Raw genomic sequence first — 17,624 nt, 5'->3', positions numbered from 1 at the left:
CTAATACCTCTCATGTGTGGGGTTTACATAAAAAAAAAAAAAAAAAAATCAATATACTGTGATCACTGTCACCTTGTGGTTCCTTTATTTGGAAATTCTTAATTCAGGAATAATCACTGCTAATAATCAGATCAAGAGAATTACTCCCTCTTGTTGCCCCTGGAACATGTTGCTGTAGAAAACAATCCACAAGTTGCAGCTACTATCTGAAAAGTTAAAATCTCCCATTACGAGATATTCTGATTTACTGGCCCAATCTATTTCTCGACACAATTGTTTGTTGTACTGATCAGAATCATTAGGCCTATAACGGACTCCTACTCTCAATTTCACTTCCCAGTGCTTATGTCACCCAAACTAACTGAACATTGTGTTGTCTACCTATGTCAACTGGATGCACCGGTCTTTGAGATTACTCCAGCCATTCTCTCAGATATGCCAGACAAGCTGTGCTTGCTACCTGGGAGTCTAAAATGCTAATGGAACTGATATTCGGGTGACAATCAAGTCAAGGGGGCCTAATTTTGGTGAAGTTTGGACGGTATGTGACAGCCAAATCCACTGCTGGCACCTTCCTGATGGTGGGACTGTTAGTAATCCTGGGTATAAACCCCATCTGCAAGCACACTTGGTTGTTGTTGTTGTTTTGGTTTTTAGGAGCATTAGCAACTAAGGCTATATTGCTCCGGGAATATGCGGTGGTCATTCACTGACCTTTCCGCATCCTCCGAATTTGGTGGTGACGGGCACGAACCCCAGTTTTATAAAGAAGCGTGTGCTACGCACTGTTGCTCCTTCCCACATGGCTACGGAGGCGCCAAGCACACTTGGGGTTACCACCCAGGTGGGAAGCAACTTAAGCAGAGATTGAGGTTTGCCACCCACACTACATGGGGGAATGCTGCCCTCCGTCCGTGTTACCAAGTAACACTAGGTGGTAGATCACTCTCATCAACTGGGGTGGTAGATCACTCTCATCAACTGGTGCAGTTTTGTCCAAAGGCCATCCTGGAAAAGAACAAGCATAAACTTGACTCAATACAAAGATTCGTGCTGTTGTCTATCTGCAGGGCATGTCGCATTGTCAGTACCCTGCCCTACAGGTTATTACTGGATTCTTGCCACTCTATCTTCAGGTGATTAAAAGGGGACTTTACCATCGATTAGAGAAGGGAATTCCGACACAGTTGTTAAATCTTCAACTGCAGCTTCCAATGACCTGAAACAAGAAAGAAAACGTATCTTCAAACACCTTCAAGGACTTTGGCAGCATTCATGGGAATCCACGCCCAAAGGAGAAATTACCAGAAGATTCCTCCCATCCATTGACATGACTTTCCCAAAGTCTCCTTCCTGGTTTTCACCTGGTCTGCAAGTTACATTCCTGATCACAGGACATGGGCCCTTTCAACAGAAATTGACAGCAATGGGAATTGAAAGCAATTCATTCTGCCACTGTGGCGAAGAGGAGTCATGGGGGGGGGGGGTATCTCATGTATGAGTGCCCTGCTTACAATGATTGTAGGCTCAAATTTTTTACTGAAATCCAGGGGAACCCTCGTAACCATGAAACATACCTGTTTCAGAATGAAACAACATACAAAGCCCTAATGAGTTAGGTGCAAGCCGTCTTTACCATCAGACGGGCCAAGTTTGCTGAACTTAGAGCTGCTCAGAATGACGACCCTCAAGTTCAAACACAAACTGGGGTCAGATAGCATTTTCCCAACTGATAAAAGGGTAAGACTGAAGATTAAAATACTATGCTGGCATCATCATGGTTGGCACTCCTTGGAAAGCTGACTCCCAGAGAGTGCTTGGCCTTTGGCACTCGCACAGTGGCGCCTGCCCCTGTGACTTTTGATTCCTCTCCCCATCCCCTATTTCTCCCTACTCGGGTGGACTGCCTTCTCTACTGTCCACTTTAGCTTGTTCCTCACATTCAGACTCCATTTCCTCTTGTTCCCCAGGCCTTCTCTTCTCTTCTTTTATTTTTTTTTAACTTGGTCTTCGTCCAGGATGCTCAGGCGACCCTGGCGGAGACCAGCCGGAGAACACAGGGCAGCCTGGCTATCTCCTAGCGGTGTGTGTGAGCAAAGTGAGGTCCCACCAGGGGCCCTGCGGCCAAATGGCAGAACACGCAACAGAACCTAATGCAATATGTCATATACAACAGACAATACTTTTCTGGCATTTACAAGAGTTCTGTATTTCTTCACAACGTACATATGGTGCAGATGTGAGAAATCATAGGTGGCGCCTGACCCTAACACCAGGCACACTATGCACCACCACTTTGCTTATTGGAGGCTTGAAGTGGTGGAAGCCATGTTTAGTCTCCAGAGCAAAGTCCCGGTCAACCCCCCCCCTCCCCCGCGATCTGTTTTATCGTGCATTATAATCGAAATCTTTTGAGGTTATCAGGAATACCACGGGGAGATCCAAACTTCCTAACATTTCTAGGGTACAGGCCGGCTTTGGTCCTTGAGTTATTCACAGACATCCTCTCAGATATGCCAGACAAGCTGTACTTGCTACCTGGGAGTCTAAAACCTGGGAAGTCTAAAGTCTGATGGAACTGATATTCGGGTGACACTCAAGTCAAGTGGACCCAATTTTAGCGAAGTCCGGATGGTCTGTGACAGCCAAATCCTCTGCTTGCACCTTCACGATGGCGGGACTGTTAGTAATCCTGGGTATAACCTCCATGCACAAGTATAAGGTGGGTGACCACCCAGATGTGAACCAACGTAAGCAGGGGTCGAGGTGTGGCGCCCACACCACATGGATGAATGCTGCCCCTCTATGTTACCAGGCAGTACTAGGTGGTAGATGACACACATCAACCGGCGCAATACCACCACTTTGCTTAGTGGAGGCTTGAAGTGGTGGAACCCATGTTTAGTCTCTAGAGCTAAGTTCCAGTCAACCCTTCTTTATCTCTTCCATCATGCAGTATAATTGATGACTTTTGAGGTTATGACGAACATCGTGGCGATATCCATTATTCCTTACATTTTGAGGGTACAGCTCTAAAACGGTGTTCGCAGGCCGGCCGCTAATTAGTACACCGGACCGAACCTATTGGTAACTCTCTAGGAGGCTTCCGGATCAGCTAGTGTATAATCTTGCTACCTCTGCTCTGCCAGATAGTGAAATGGAGGAAGTTCGAGTAGTGTGTATGTGGGGACATTGTCGGGGCCACATCATGTCAAGGATCTGGGTATATTCTTACCATGTGTACGCCATATCCAAACATTTCATTACTTCATACAGCATGTCCCACCCACTTTTCCTTACTATTGAATACACCATGAATTGTGAAAAGATCTGCAAAAAGATCTAAACCTCCCAAGCACTTCCTAATTCATTCCACAAATATACATGGTCTCAATTCAAATCTCAACAATGTCCATTTTCACTTGCAGTCTGCCAAACCCCATGTACTTTTCCTGACAGAATCTCAGTTAATGGTTGATTCAACTACTGCTCATCTCAGATGCCCAAATTATTCGCTGTATGATTCCTTTCGCCTCAAAGGGGTTACTTGTGCATATGTCCATTCCGATATTCCCTGTCAGAGACTTGGCAGTTTGGAATCTCCTCTCTTTGATCTTCTCTGGCTTAAAATCTCTCTACCTCATTGTGTAAAATTCATCTGTTGTCTCTACCGTTCTCCCAACTCCACTAATCACTTGGAGCTCTTTGACTTCCTCTCTTTGCAACTTGACTTTCTCCAATCCAACTTTCCTAACAGTGAGGAAATTTTCCTTGGTGATTTTAATGTTCACAACTCCAGCCTGCTTCCATTTTCTAGTCACACCGACCAGCTGGTCGAGATGCTGAGGCTTTTGAAATTACTAATGACCTTGCACAGATTGTTCATTTAACTACAAGAATTCCGGACAATCCTAATCATACAGCCAATACGCTTGATCTTTTTCTCACAAACAACCCTTCTAAGTACACAGTTGAGAGGTCCTTTAGGCACTTCAGATCACAACTTGGTGATTGTCTCTTCTCCTTTGGAACCTTTATCTCATGGCTATTCCCAACCTCATGTTGTTTGGAATTACAAGAATGCAAAATGGGATGACCTGTGAGATTTCTTTTCTTCGTTTCCTTGGTCGGATTATAGTTTCAAAACTTCTGATGTCAACTTTTGCTCAGATCGTGTCAGTGAAATTATTCTTGCAGGAATGGAATCCTTTATCACAAACTCCACTTAAAACTCTCGTCCTTTATCTAAACCTTGGTTTTCAATAAATGTGCTAAGGCTGTTCAAGAGAAGAATGTTGGATATCATAATTGGTTTGTTTCTAGTTTTTCAGTTTCATTTTCTGTCTACACCAAAGCTCGCAACAATTGTAAAGCCGTTATTAATCAGTCCAAACTAGAGTTTGAACAGGCTAAGAGTAGAAAACTTGCTTCTTGCCCTAATGGTAGCCAAGCATTCTGGTCTCTTTCCAAAGCTATTGGCCGCAACTTTTGCCCATCTCTGCTCCCACCTCTGTCCAATCCAGATGGTTCTGTTGTCACTTCAGCCATGGATAAAGCTGACCTGCTCGCATCTCATTTTTCTTCCAACTCATGTATTAATGATCTTGGTAAAACACCTCCCACCATTCCCAACACGCTCCATTCAATGCCTCCTGTGGTCTTCCGTCAAAAGGATGTCAAAGGATTTTGACGAATCTTGATGCTAAGAAAGCTCCAGGTCCCAATGGTATTTCTCCACTTCTTCTCAAAACCTGTGGTCCTGAACTTACTTCTATTCTTTGCCGCCTTTTTCACTTTCTTATTCCAAAGGTGTTTTTCCTTCTGCTTGGAAATTTGCTCATATCCAGCCAGTTCCTAAAAAGGGTGACAAATTCCTCCCATCCAATTATCGTCCCATAGCAATTACTTCTACTCTTTCTAAAGTAATGGAGAAATCAATTAACCGCCAATTCTTAAACTACCTAGAAACCTTCCGTCTGATCAACGATCGCCAGTATGGATTCCGTCAGTGTCGATCCACTGGTGATATTCTGGCTTATGTTACCCATTTATGGACTAATTCAATGGAAAGGTTCGGTGAAACACAAGTAGTTGCTCTTGACATCTCAAAAGCTTTTGATCGTGTTTGGCATAATGGTCTTCAAAACAAGCTTCCATCTTATGGTTTGCCAACTGTTTTTAGTAATTGGTTATCCAGTTTTTTCTTTGATTGCTCACTGAGGGTGATGGTAGATGGCTCTCTGTCTTCTAACTTCTCCACTAATGCCAGTATCCCCCAAGGTTCAGTTCTTTCCCCCACTCTTTTCCACTTGTATATTAATGACCTTCTTCCATTGACTGGAAATCCTCTCCATAGTTTCCTCTCCAAGGTTCAGTTCTTTCCCCCACTCTTTTTCACTTGTATATTAATGACCTTCTTCCATTGACTGGAAATCCTCTCCATAGTTTTGCCGATGATAGCGCATTGCATTCCACTTTCCATTTTGAGAAACCTTGTCCTGCACAATCAGCTTCAACTTCTCGAAAATCGGCTACCAATTCCTTAAATGCTGATCTTCAGGTAATTCTCCAGTGGGGCAAAGACAACTTAGTTGATTTCAACCTTTCTAAAACTCAGTCTTGTCTTGTGTCTCGCAAAAAAGGATTCTTCTGCTCCTATGCTTATCTTTAGTGACACTCCGATTTCTAGGCAAAATGATATATCTCTTTAGGGGATTACCCTGGCTTCTAATCTCTCTCTCTTGGCACAAGCACATCGCTAATATTGCTACCTCTGCATCTAAAAAACTTGGTTTTCTCTTTCGCTCTCGGCAATACTTTTTTTCCAAACAGCTGCTCACTCGGTATAAATCGCAAATCCGCCCTGCCATGGAATATTGTTCCCACATCTGGGGTGGTGCCCCCAAAACCCCTCTCAGGCTTCTTGATTCCATTCAGAAGAGAGCAGTTAGGTTAATTAATGATTCATCTCTAACAGAGTCTCTCCACTCCCTGTCTCATAAACGAACTGTTTCTGCTGCATGCCTCTTCTACAGATACTTCCATGGGAACTGTTCTTCTGAATTGGCTTCTATAATTCCCGCTCTCTCTTTCAAAACAGTCCGAACAAGTGCCGCCACCAGCCAACATCCGTTTACTGTCCAACTTCAAACTTACCGAACCAACTTTTCATCTTCCTTGTTTATTCATTCAACTGCCGTTGAATGAATAAACAAGGAAGGAAGGTTGTTCCTGGAACAATCTTCCTTCATACGTATTTCCTGAAAATTACAGTCTACAGAAGTTCAAGTCCAAAGTCAACAAAAATCTTCTTTCGTCTTCTCAACCTCCATCCCAAGCACGGTACTAAGTACTATAGGTTTTAATACCTCTTGTGTTTGGGGTTTACATAAAAAAAAAAAAAAGTTAGCACACCAAACCAAAGCTATTGGCAACTCTCTAGGAGCTTTCTGGTTCAGCTAGTGTATAATCTTGCTGCTGTGCTCTGCCAGATAGTAATTGGAGGGAGTCTGAGTAGGGTGTATTTGGGGGGGGGGGCATTGTCGAGGCCACATTAAGTCAAGGATCTAGTTATATTCTTACCAAGTGTATGTCATATCCAAAAATTTCATTACTTCATACAGCAAGTAAGCCCCCCCCCGCAAATTTTTCTTACTATTGAATACACCATGAATTGTCAAACTAATAGAGAAAACTTATCTGCAAAATGATCGAACCCTCCCAAACACTTCCTAATTCATTTCACAAATATATGTGGTCTCAGTTTTAATCTTATGATGTCAATATCTACTTACCGTGTGCCAAACCCCATGTACTTTTCTGACAGATTCTCAGTTATCAGTTGATTCAACTACTGCTCATCTCAGTTGCCCAAATTATTCGCTGTACAATTCCTTTCACCTCAAAGGTGGTACTTATGTTTATGTCCGTTCCGATATTCGCTGTCAGAGACTTGGTAATTTGGAATCTCCTTTTTTCGATCTACTCTGGCTTAAAATCTCTCTCTCTATCTCATTCTGTCAAATTCATCTGTTGTCTCTACTGTTCTCCCAACTCCACTAATCACTCAGAATACTTTGACTTCCTCTCTTTGCAACTTGACTTTCTTCAGTCCAACTTTCCTAACAGAGTGGTAATTTTTATAGGTGATTTTAACGTTCACAATTCTAGCTGGCTTCAGTCTTCTAGTCGCACAGACCCAGCTGGTTGAGATTGTGAGGCTTTTGCAATTACTAATGACCTGACACAGATTCTTCGCTCGATCTTTTTTTCACAAACAACCCTTCTAAGTACAAGGTCGAAGTGAGTGGTCCTTTAGGCACCTTAGATCACAACTTGGTGATTGTCTCTTCTCCAATGGAGCCTTTATCTCATGGCTATTCCCAACCTTGTGTTATTTGGCATTACAGGAATGCAAAATGGGATGACCTGAGAGATTTCTTTTCTTCTTTTTCTTGGTCAGATTATTGTTTCAAAACTTCTCATGTTAACGTTCGCTCAATCGTCTCAGTGAAATTATTATTGTAGAAATGGAATCCTTTATTCCACACTCCACCTTAAAATCTCATTCTTTTTCTAAACCTTGGTTTTCCAATAAATATGCTAAGGCTGTTCAAGAGAAGAATGTTGCATATCGTAATTGGCTTTTTTCCAATTCTTCCATTTCATTTTCTGCCTACACCAGAGCTCGCAACAATTTTAAAGCAGTTATTAATTAGTCAAAATAGATTTTGAACAGGCTCAGAGTAGAAAATTTGCTTCTTGTCCAAATGTTAATTTGGAAAAGAAGCAAGTTTTCCAGTTTCCAGTTTGAGAATTCCTTGAGTATTCTGGTCTCTTGCCAAAGCTATTGGCCACAACTTTTTTGTTCATCTCTGCTCCCACCTCTGTCCAAACCAGACGGTTCTGTTATATTTTTAGCCAAGTATAAAGCTGACCTGCTAGAATCTCATTTTCCAACAAACTCATGTATTAATGACCTTGGTAAAACACTTCGCACCATTCCCAGGTTGCTCCATTCAATGCCTCCTGTGGTCTTCCGTCAGAAGGATTTTGACTAATCTCGTTGCTAAGAAAGCTCCAGGTCCTGATGGCATTTCTCCACTTGTTCTTAATGTTCTCCTGAACTTACTCCTCTTATTTGATGGCTTTTTTCAGTTTCTTATTCCAAAGGTGTTTTTCCTTCTGCTTGGAAATTTGCTCATATCCAGCCAGACAGTTCCTAAAAAGGGTGACAAATCCCTCCCATCCAATTATCGTCCCATTGCAATTACTTCTACTCTTTCTAAAGTAATGGAGAAATCAATTAACCGCCAACTCTTAAACTACCTAGAAACCTTCCGTCTGATCAACGATCGCCAGTATGGATGCCGTCAGTGTCGACCCACTGGTGATATTCTGGCTTATGTTACCCATATATGGACAAATTCAATGGAAAAGTTTGGTGAAACACAAGTAATTGCTCTTGACATCACAAAGGCTTTCAATCATGTTGGCATAAAAGTCTTCTAAACAAGCTTCCATCTTACGGTTTGCCAACTGTTTTTTGTTATTGGTTAACCAATTTTCCCTCTGATCGCTCACTGAGGGTGATGGTAGATGGCTCTGTCTTCTAATTTCTCCACTAATCCTGGTGTCCTGCAAGGTTCAGTTCTTTCTTCAATTCTTTTGCTCTTGTATATTAATGACCACCCACTGATTGGAAATACTATCCATAGTTTTAATGATGATAGCACACTGCACTCCACTTTCCAGTTTGAGAAACCTTGCCCTGCTCAATCAGCTTCAATTTCTTGAATATCTGCTCCCAATTCCTTAAATGCCGAACTCCAGTGGAGCAAAGACAACTTCGTTGATTTCAATCCTTCTAAAACTCAGTCCTGTGTTATATCTCGCAAAAAGGATTCTTCTGTTTCTATGCTTATCTTTGGTGACATTCCGATTTCTAGGCACGATGTTATATTTCTTTTGGGGAATACCCTGACTTCTAATCTCTCTTGGCACAAGCACATTCCAAATATTGCTTCCGTGCATCTAAAAAACTTGGTTTCCTCTTTCGTTCTCTGCGTTACTTTTCTTCTAAACAGCTGTTCACTCTGTACAAATTGCAAATTTGCCCTACCGTGAAATATTATTCCCACATCTGGGGCAGTGCCCCCCAAACCTTTCTCGGGCTTCTAGATTCCATTCAGAAGAGGGCAGTTAGGTTAATTAATGACTCATCTCTAACAGAGTTTCTCCTCTCTCTCTGTCTCATAGATGTTCTGTTTCTGCTGCATGCCTTCTCTACAGATACTTCCATGGGCATTATTCTTCTGAATTGGCTTCTATAGTTCCCGATCCCTCTTTGAAAACAGTCCGAACACGTGCCGCCCCCAGCTAACATCCATTCATTGTCCAACTTAAAACTCACAGAACCAACTTTTCATCTTCCTCATTTATTCCTTCAACTGCTGTTTTCTGGAATAGCCTTCCTTCCTTCCTGAAAATTACAGTATATAGATGTTCAAGCCTTTTTTTTTTTGTCCCTGCCTTTTTCCCATTATATATGGGGGTCATCATTTTTATTGTTTTGGCATGCAATTTTTACGGATGGATGCCCTTCCTGAAGTCAACCCTCACCCTTTATCCGGGCTGGGTATATGTGGTGGTCATTCCCTGACCTTCCGCATCCTCCATATTTGGAGGTGCGGATCCACATCACTCACACATCACTCAATGTTTGAGTGATGCCATCGTAACATTCATAGAATCCCATTATCAGCTTGGGATAATGGGATATATTAACCCAATAATTTATCCCATATAAAAGAAAATCAAAGTAATCACTTATAATTTTAGCTTATTTTAAATTATAAATATTTTAAATAAAAAAATGGAAGTGAATCTACAATAAAAATTTTAATACTATAAAAACCATGGCATAACTTACCACTTGGCTTCCTAGGTATTGGCCTTTGAATGATTTGTGGTTGTGACATAATTGCAACAGGCTTAGCTTCACTTAATTCTACATGATAAAAAAATTATTTAAAACTACAGAAAATAATAAATAAAAAAATAACTATATATCTCAAAATAAACTTATATCTCATATTTTTATAGCAAAATTTGCTAGTTAATTTCTTCACAAGAAAGTGTGTCCCTTTTTATGTGCAGATTTCCTAATAGTGAAATTTCAATAGTGGCAGACTCTGTGAAGCGAGTTTCTACGTGAAATTTTGAAGGTTTGTAAAAATTAAAACTTTGTACTTAAATGCTTTTAAATATTATTATTTTTTGTCTTACATTTTTCTTATATTTTGATTCAACTGTCCAACTCTGAGGGAAATTATTGCTTAATGCTAAGTATCAAAGCAGAAATTTTTAAAATTATGCCAGTTGAATTGTATATGAAATAACCTTAGAAATTTAACTCCAGGAGTTCATATATGGTGGATATGGGCTTGGCACACCAAGGGTCTTGAGCTGGATATCATCATTCTTCTCTTTCTTGGTGATTCCTTTCTACTTCTTACTCTTGCTTTCTTTTTCTTTCTCTCTCTCTCTCTCTCTCTCTCTCTCTCTCTCTCTCTCTCTCTCTCTCTCTCTCTCTCTCTCTCTCTCTTTCTCACTCTCAGGGTAACTCAAGAATTTTTTTTGGCTGGTGCAGCATAAGCCCCAGGCTTCCTCCACCTCGACAACACAAAACAATCAGAAAAGGGAGGTGCCTTCAATGTCAATTATTGCCGCCTTCTTTGCTTTCATCGAAGTATTTGCTGGTGTATACTATACTGGACTTGAGCCAATATCAATATGTAATTATTTCCTGCGTTTACATAGGTTACTTAGGAAAAGGCCTTTTGCTTCAGTATTCCATAATACATGAAGAATATTGTTGCATCCGAAATAGCAGGACTAAAATATTTACAATATTTACAAAATACTAAACTACAGTATTTACAAATACAGAATATTCATTAATATACGAAAAACGTTACAATGGAACATCAAACATTAGACAGTGAATCTCATGCATGAGGCTGGTGAACGCTATGGAGGCAGCTGTCAATAATTAATTGAATTTGTAGTGACGTGAAATGGGAATTTTTTTTTTTTTTTTTTTGGCTGATGCTACATAAGTTTGATTTCTTGCATTGCATGCCTCAACTAATGCTAATGTCATTACTGGAGTGCCCCAAAGTTCTGTGTTGGGCCCACTGTCATTTTGTATATATATCAATAATAGTGATGAAGGTATATCAATCAGGATTAATGTCCTAGTATGCAGATTATACAAAGATGGGCAGGGTTGTCAATGACACAAGTGGCAGTGTGCTACTGCAACAGGATCTAGAAAAGTTGGGCAGATGGGCTGAGAAGTGGCAACTGAAATTTAACATTGACAAATGCAAAGTACTGCATATGAGAAGAATTAACCTCAGAGAAATGTACAAACTGTGTGGTACTACACTTAGGATGGTAGAAAATGAAAAAGACCTGGGAGATATTGGGCAGTCAGATATGAATTTTTCTGGGCAATGCAGACAGGCTGGAGGAGCAGGTCATGGGGTATTGTCAATGATAAATGGGAATTTTGCTAGCAGGGAAAAGGAAGTGATTATCCATTTGCATAAGGCAATGGTCAGGCCACACCTTGAGTACTGGGTACAGGTCTGAAGGCTTCATTTTAGGAAAGATGTAGAGTTGCCCGAGCAAGTACAACGAAGGGCAATAAGATTGGTGAGGAGAACAAAGGGGTGCTCTTACCAAGAAAGGCTTAAGTTCTGCAAATTGCAGCGGCTGGAGACTAGGCATCTGCGAGGTGATCTGACTGAGGTGTATAAGGCCTTGAATGGGTTGAGCAGATTCAATTCTGATGGGATTCTTTCTTCTGCTTGCTCAGATTACGAACCTGAGGGGCATAAATTCAAATTGAGGAAAGACAGTTGTAAAATAGATGTGCGGAAATTTGCCTTTAGCCAGGGGATAGATGATTGATGGAACAAACTTCCATATGTCGTCGTAGAAGTTGATAGCTTAAATAAATTCAAGGAGGAAATGGACAAACTTTTAGAGAGAATGGATGTGTGAATTTTTTCTTTCTTTTTTTTTGGATGATGCTATATAAGCTTATAAGCCTGCTTCCTTGCATCATATGCCTGTACTACACACTGTCTAAGATAATGCGTTTTAACTTGGGGGTGGGACCTGGGGGTGTTGTGCAGGCAGATATGAAGTTTTCTGAGCAGTACAGACGGGCTGCAAGAGTAGCTCATGATGTATTGTCGATGATATATAGGAATTTTTCTAGCAGGGATAAGGAGGTGATTATTCCCTTGTATAAGGCAATGGTCAGGCCACACCTAGAATATTGTATACAGGTCTGGAGGCCTCATTTCAAGAAGGATGTAGAGATGCTGGAACGAGTACAGAGAAGGGCAACAAGATTGGTGAATGGAACAAAGGGTGCTCTTACGAAGAAAGGCCTGTTTTGCAAATTACAGTGTCTGAAAACTAGGCACCAGCGAGGTGATCTGATAGAGGTGTATAAAGCCTTGAATGGTTTGAGCATGCTCAATGCTGATGGGATTCTTCCTTTTGCTCAAAATAATCACCTGAGGGGGCATAAATTCAAATTGAGGAAAGACAGATGTAGGACAGACGTGAGGAAATTTGCCTTTAGCCAGCGGGTGGTTGGTTGGTGGAACAGACTTCCATCCCTTGTCGTGGAGGTTGATAGCCTGAATAAGTTTAAGGCTCAGCTGGACAGGTATTTCAAACGAACAGAGGGGTGAAGTGGAAGTGGTTATTTTTTTTATTTTATTTATTTTTTTATTTTTTGGCTGATGCTGCATAAGCTTGCTTTCTTGCATCAAATGCCTCTACTAATGCTAAAACTTTTCTCTCAATAGAGTTATATATAAATTGAAACATAATCAGTATGAAACTGAACAGATTAAAAACAAAAAAACAAAAATGAGAATGAATTTATAGTGCCACTGTTGTCAGTCCAAATTCTGATATAAGTTTTAATGGTTAAGCAAATTATTTCAACAAATGAAACTAACTTCTTTAAAACTGTAGGTGAGATTAACTAAAACTATGAAGAATAATATTCAAAATATGATACTCGTTCAAAGTAAAACTTTTTACCTACAAAGTTAACATTAAGAAAAGTTAAAAAAAAAAAAAAAAAAAAAAGTTTTTTTTTTTTTTTATATTTTAGCATGACCACCAGGTCAAAGGACTACAATAAATCACGAATACAATCATTAATAGTATTTAGCTGTCACGGGCTTGAACCACGGTCTACTCAAAGAGACAATTCTCCTGCATGATTAAATCTATTTAAGCTATCAACTTCTACGACAGATGGAAGTTTGTTCCAGCAACCAACCACACGCTAGCTAAAGGCAAACTTCCGCACATCTATCCTACAACCGTCTTTCCTCAATTTGAATTTATGCCCTCTCAGTTGATTATTCTGAGCAAGAGGAAGAATCCCATCAGCAATCAGCATGCTCAAACCATTCAACGCTTTATACACGCCAATCAGATCACATCGCAGGTGCCTAGTCTCCAGAAGCTTGCAATTAGCAGAACCTAAACCTTTCTTCATAAGAGCAACCCTTTGTTCCATTAACTAATCTTGTTACCCTTCTCTCCACTTGCTGCAGCAGCTCTACATCCTTCCTAAAATGAGGCCTCCAGACCTATATACAGTACTCAAGGTGTGGCCTGACCTGACCACTGCCTTATACAGGGCCTGATGTAGCTGAGTGGTCAGGAGCGAGAGTGCATAGCATACGGTCCTTGAGTGGACCGGGGTTCAAGCCCGTGACTATTAAATACAATAAATATTTGTATTGACGATTTATTGTAAACTCTACTGACTTGATTGTCTTGCCGGAGTATAAACAGAAAATTTATAATCATCTCCTTTTCCCTGATAGAAAAATTCCTGTATATCATTGACAAGACACCATAAACTACTCTTGCAGACCGTCTGCACAGCTTGGAAAACATCATATTTGCCTGCACAATTACCCCTGGTCTTTTTCACTCTGTACTACTGTCAGTGTAGTACCGCAGAGTTGATACGTTACTGAGGTTACTGCTTCCCATATACAGTACTTTATATTTGTCAATGTTAAACTTCAATTGCCCCCTCTCAGGCCATCTGCTCAACTTTTCTAGATCCTGTTGCAGCAGACTCAACACTGAATCCGGAGGGGCTCCACTAATAACATCAGTCCACGATGAGCAGAGTCCATTGATTACCACTCTCTCTGTCTTCTCCCACTCAACCATTCCAACAATTTGCCTCCAATGCCACACTGCTCCAATTTGTTCAGCAGTCTTCCATGTGCAACAGTATCAAAAGCCTTTCTAAGATCCAAATATATGATATCAAAGTTATTCCCTGCATCCAGTTCCGTTGTGACCACATCATAGTATCCAATAAAATTGGTCAGGGAAGACTTTCCTTTAACAAAAACCATGCTGTGTCCGAGTTATAAATGAAGTCTTGTCTAGGTGATCCTGCAGTGCATCTTTAACCAGTGCCTCCATTAATTTTCCTGGAACAGAAGTTAAAGTAACAGGTCTATAATTACTTGAGTCGCCCTTTGTCTTCCCTTTGTGAATTGGGGTTACATTTGCACATCTCCAGTACATGGGTACCTCCCCTGAGTTCAAAGAAGCTCTCATAATTATGGTTAAGGGTTTGCTTACTTCCTTTGCTGCCTCCATTAATATAACTGGATAGATCCCAGCCACCCTGGGTGCCTTTTTTATGTTTATCTTCAACAATTTCTCTTCCGCTTTCCTCTCAGTTATTACAAAATCATCTAGCTCACTGCCAGAGTTTAATTCACTTCTGGAATTCCCCTCCCTGAATAACTCCTCATGTGTGAATGTGGATACAAAATACTCATTTAGTTTGTTAGCCATATGAGCAGGATCATCAACAGTTTAACCATCAATATCCAGTGGACCAATCTGATTCATCTCTTTCCTTCTAGAGTTTACTAGGTAAAGAACTCTTTGCTGTTTTTCTTTGCATCCTTTTCCAAAGATTTCTCATAATCTGCCTTTGCCCGCTTAATCTCCTTTGTGACTTGGTTAGAGACCAGCTTATATCTATCATATGCTTCCATGTCACCCATAAATTTATATGTATCCCATGCATTTTTCTTCTAAGCCATATATCTCATTAGTTCATCTAATATCCATTTAGGCATAAACCTTGAACAATATTTCTTAGTTGGTATGTAAAGCCTAGTAGCTTCCAAGATAAATAATTTGAATGTTTCCAATTTTGAATTTGCTGTTGGTAACATCATCACGTTTATCCCAACGTAGAGAATTTAAATACTGTCTCAGACCCTTCCAAGATAAATAATTTGAATGTTTCCAATTTTGAATTTGCTGTTGGTAACATCATCACGTTTATCCCAACGTAGAGAATTTAAATACTGTCTCAGACCACCGTAGTCGCTTTTACGAAAGCAAAAACCCTTCCCTTTGCCCCTGATGGTAGTTACCTTTTTGAGTAAATCCCACTTCAGCACACTGTGATCACTGCCACCTAGTGGTTCCTTTATCTGCAGATTCTTAATGCAAGAAGAATCACTACTGATAATCAGATCAAGAGTATTACTCCCTCTAGTTGGCTCCTAAACACGCTGCTGTAGAAAACAATCATCCAATAAATCCACAAAACCTTGCTAGTGTGTGAGTGATCAATCCACAAATTCCAGTCAATATCTGGGGAAATTAAAATCCCCCATTATAAGACTCTCTGATTTATTGTCCCTCTCTTCTTCTTCTTCTTTGGTCCTTAGCTGGCAGCTGGGGGAGGCGGTTGGCCACGCAACCAGTATGCTGCTGTAGGTGCCGCAGGGTTTTGGACTTGCTCTGTGATGTTCTTGCATACCTTACGATCCATGGCGTCAGTCCTGGCCTGGTTAAGGTCGAGACGTCGGCTCTTCAAGTCATTTTCCACTTGCTTGGCCCACGTTTTCCTAGGCGCGGTCTGTTGGATGCTCCATTGGGTGGGTCGTTGTCTCCAAAGGAGTGTGGATGGTATTCTGTTCGTGCCCATTCTACATACGTAGCCAAACCATCTAAGCCTTCGCTTCTGGATTTGGTCGGCAATGGTTGGTTGCTGTTGGCATCTGGCGCGGATGGTATCATTAGTGATGGGGTCGCGAAGAGAGATGCCCAAGATCTGCCGCAGGCATCGCATTTGGAATACCTCAAGTTTGTTCAAATCTAACTTGAGACAAATCCATGTTTCTGATCCGTAAAGAAGAATGGGCAGGATCAAAGTCCGGAAGAGTCGGATTTTAGTCTTTGTGGAAATGTTGGTCCTCTTCCACAGACACCATTTGAGCGAGGCGAACGCAGTGGCCGCCTGTCCAATTCTCCTGTGGATTTCCATGGTGGATGTAACTTTCTTCTCCTGGACCAGCGACCCAAGGTATTTAAAGTCCTGCACTTGCTCGATCTGGACGCCTTCGAGATAGATGGTGGCTTGCGACCCATCTGTTGTCAGGGCCTTTGTCTTACCAGCATTGATCTTCAAACCGTATGGCCGGGCAATGTCGTAGAGGATGTCCGTGGCTTCTTATTATACTCATCAGGCCTATAACACACACTCCTACTCTCAATTTTGATCTCCCAATGCTTATGTCATACCAAACTGATTCGACACTGCACTGTCCAGCGATGTCGACTGGCTTCACTTTCTTGCATTTTATGTGTTTCTTAACTAATAGCATAACCCCTCCTCCCTTCCTATCTTGTCTATGCTTCCTGTACACATTGTACTCCCCAAATTCCATTTCTGCATTCCTTATCTTTGTGACACCACGTCTCTGATATCGCAACAATATCTGCCTTTGATGGTTTGAGCAATACCTCAAATTCATCAAATTTATTGACCAAACTTCTAGCATTGGTGTATACACAAGTATACATGCACCTGTTCCTATTCTTAACTACCCTAACACAAGCCACATTTTTATTTGTAACGCAATGACTACCAGCAGTCTCAAAAATCCCCTGCATCTTGTTTTCCAGGGTGCTGCTCATTCCAATAGAAGCAGTGCAAAAATCACTTTCACCTCTCCCAGTGGCTACTCTTAATCTATTAGACCTTGTATCCCCCCTCCCAAGCTAGCAGTTTTCCGAACCACCTAACACTGCCTCGATAGCATCAGCAAATGTTCTTGCACCCTTTCTATTTAAGTGTATCCCATCCCAGTAGAAGCAGTCTCTTCTGTTAACAATTATAGACCAGGCTGAAAAAAATTCTAGCCCTTGAGCCTTGCACAATCTTTCCAGAGCCAAATTGATTGACAAGGCTCTCATCATATACTCCGTCCTATCGTGTCTGGGCAGAATTGCAGACACTTTCAAATTCAACACTAATTCACAGCTTTTTTTCAACAGGAACCTGTACTTGTTAAGTAATTCCACCGGTCTCCTACTCTTAATATCATTAGTGCCAGCGTGTACAACAATATCACCTTTTGTGCCCTCAAAAGATGATATCCGCTGTACTCTACATCATCAACCTTTGCCCCTGGTCCTGTTCCACCTATCCTTCTTATATACCATATTCCCCGTTTCCCTGA

General features: G+C 41.1%; 1 protein-coding gene across 7 annotated transcripts in view; it reads right to left on the bottom strand.

The window, feature by feature from the left end:
• The window catches only part of LOC150088264 (ralBP1-associated Eps domain-containing protein 1-like), a 791,977-nt gene that overhangs the window by 321,383 nt on the left and 452,970 nt on the right, over positions 1 to 17,624 (bottom strand). For 4 of the 7 annotated variants that reach the window (XM_090369413.1, XM_090369415.1, XM_090369417.1 and 1 more), the window contains one exon: positions 9,932 to 10,009. The exons of the other annotated variants lie outside the window; for them this stretch is intronic. In XM_090369413.1, coding sequence (XP_090225539.1) covers positions 9,932 to 10,009 — 78 coding nt within the window. The remainder of the gene's footprint in view (positions 1 to 9,931; positions 10,010 to 17,624) is intronic. 7 annotated transcript variants of the gene reach the window in all.

The sequence above is a fragment of the Mastigoproctus giganteus genome, chromosome 3 (genome assembly GCF_048544385.1).
Source record: "Mastigoproctus giganteus isolate SK-2022 chromosome 3, ASM4854438v1, whole genome shotgun sequence".
In the NCBI taxonomy this organism is placed as follows: Eukaryota; Metazoa; Arthropoda; class Arachnida; order Uropygi; family Thelyphonidae; genus Mastigoproctus; species Mastigoproctus giganteus.
This window is presented reverse-complemented; position numbering and strand designations above follow the sequence as displayed.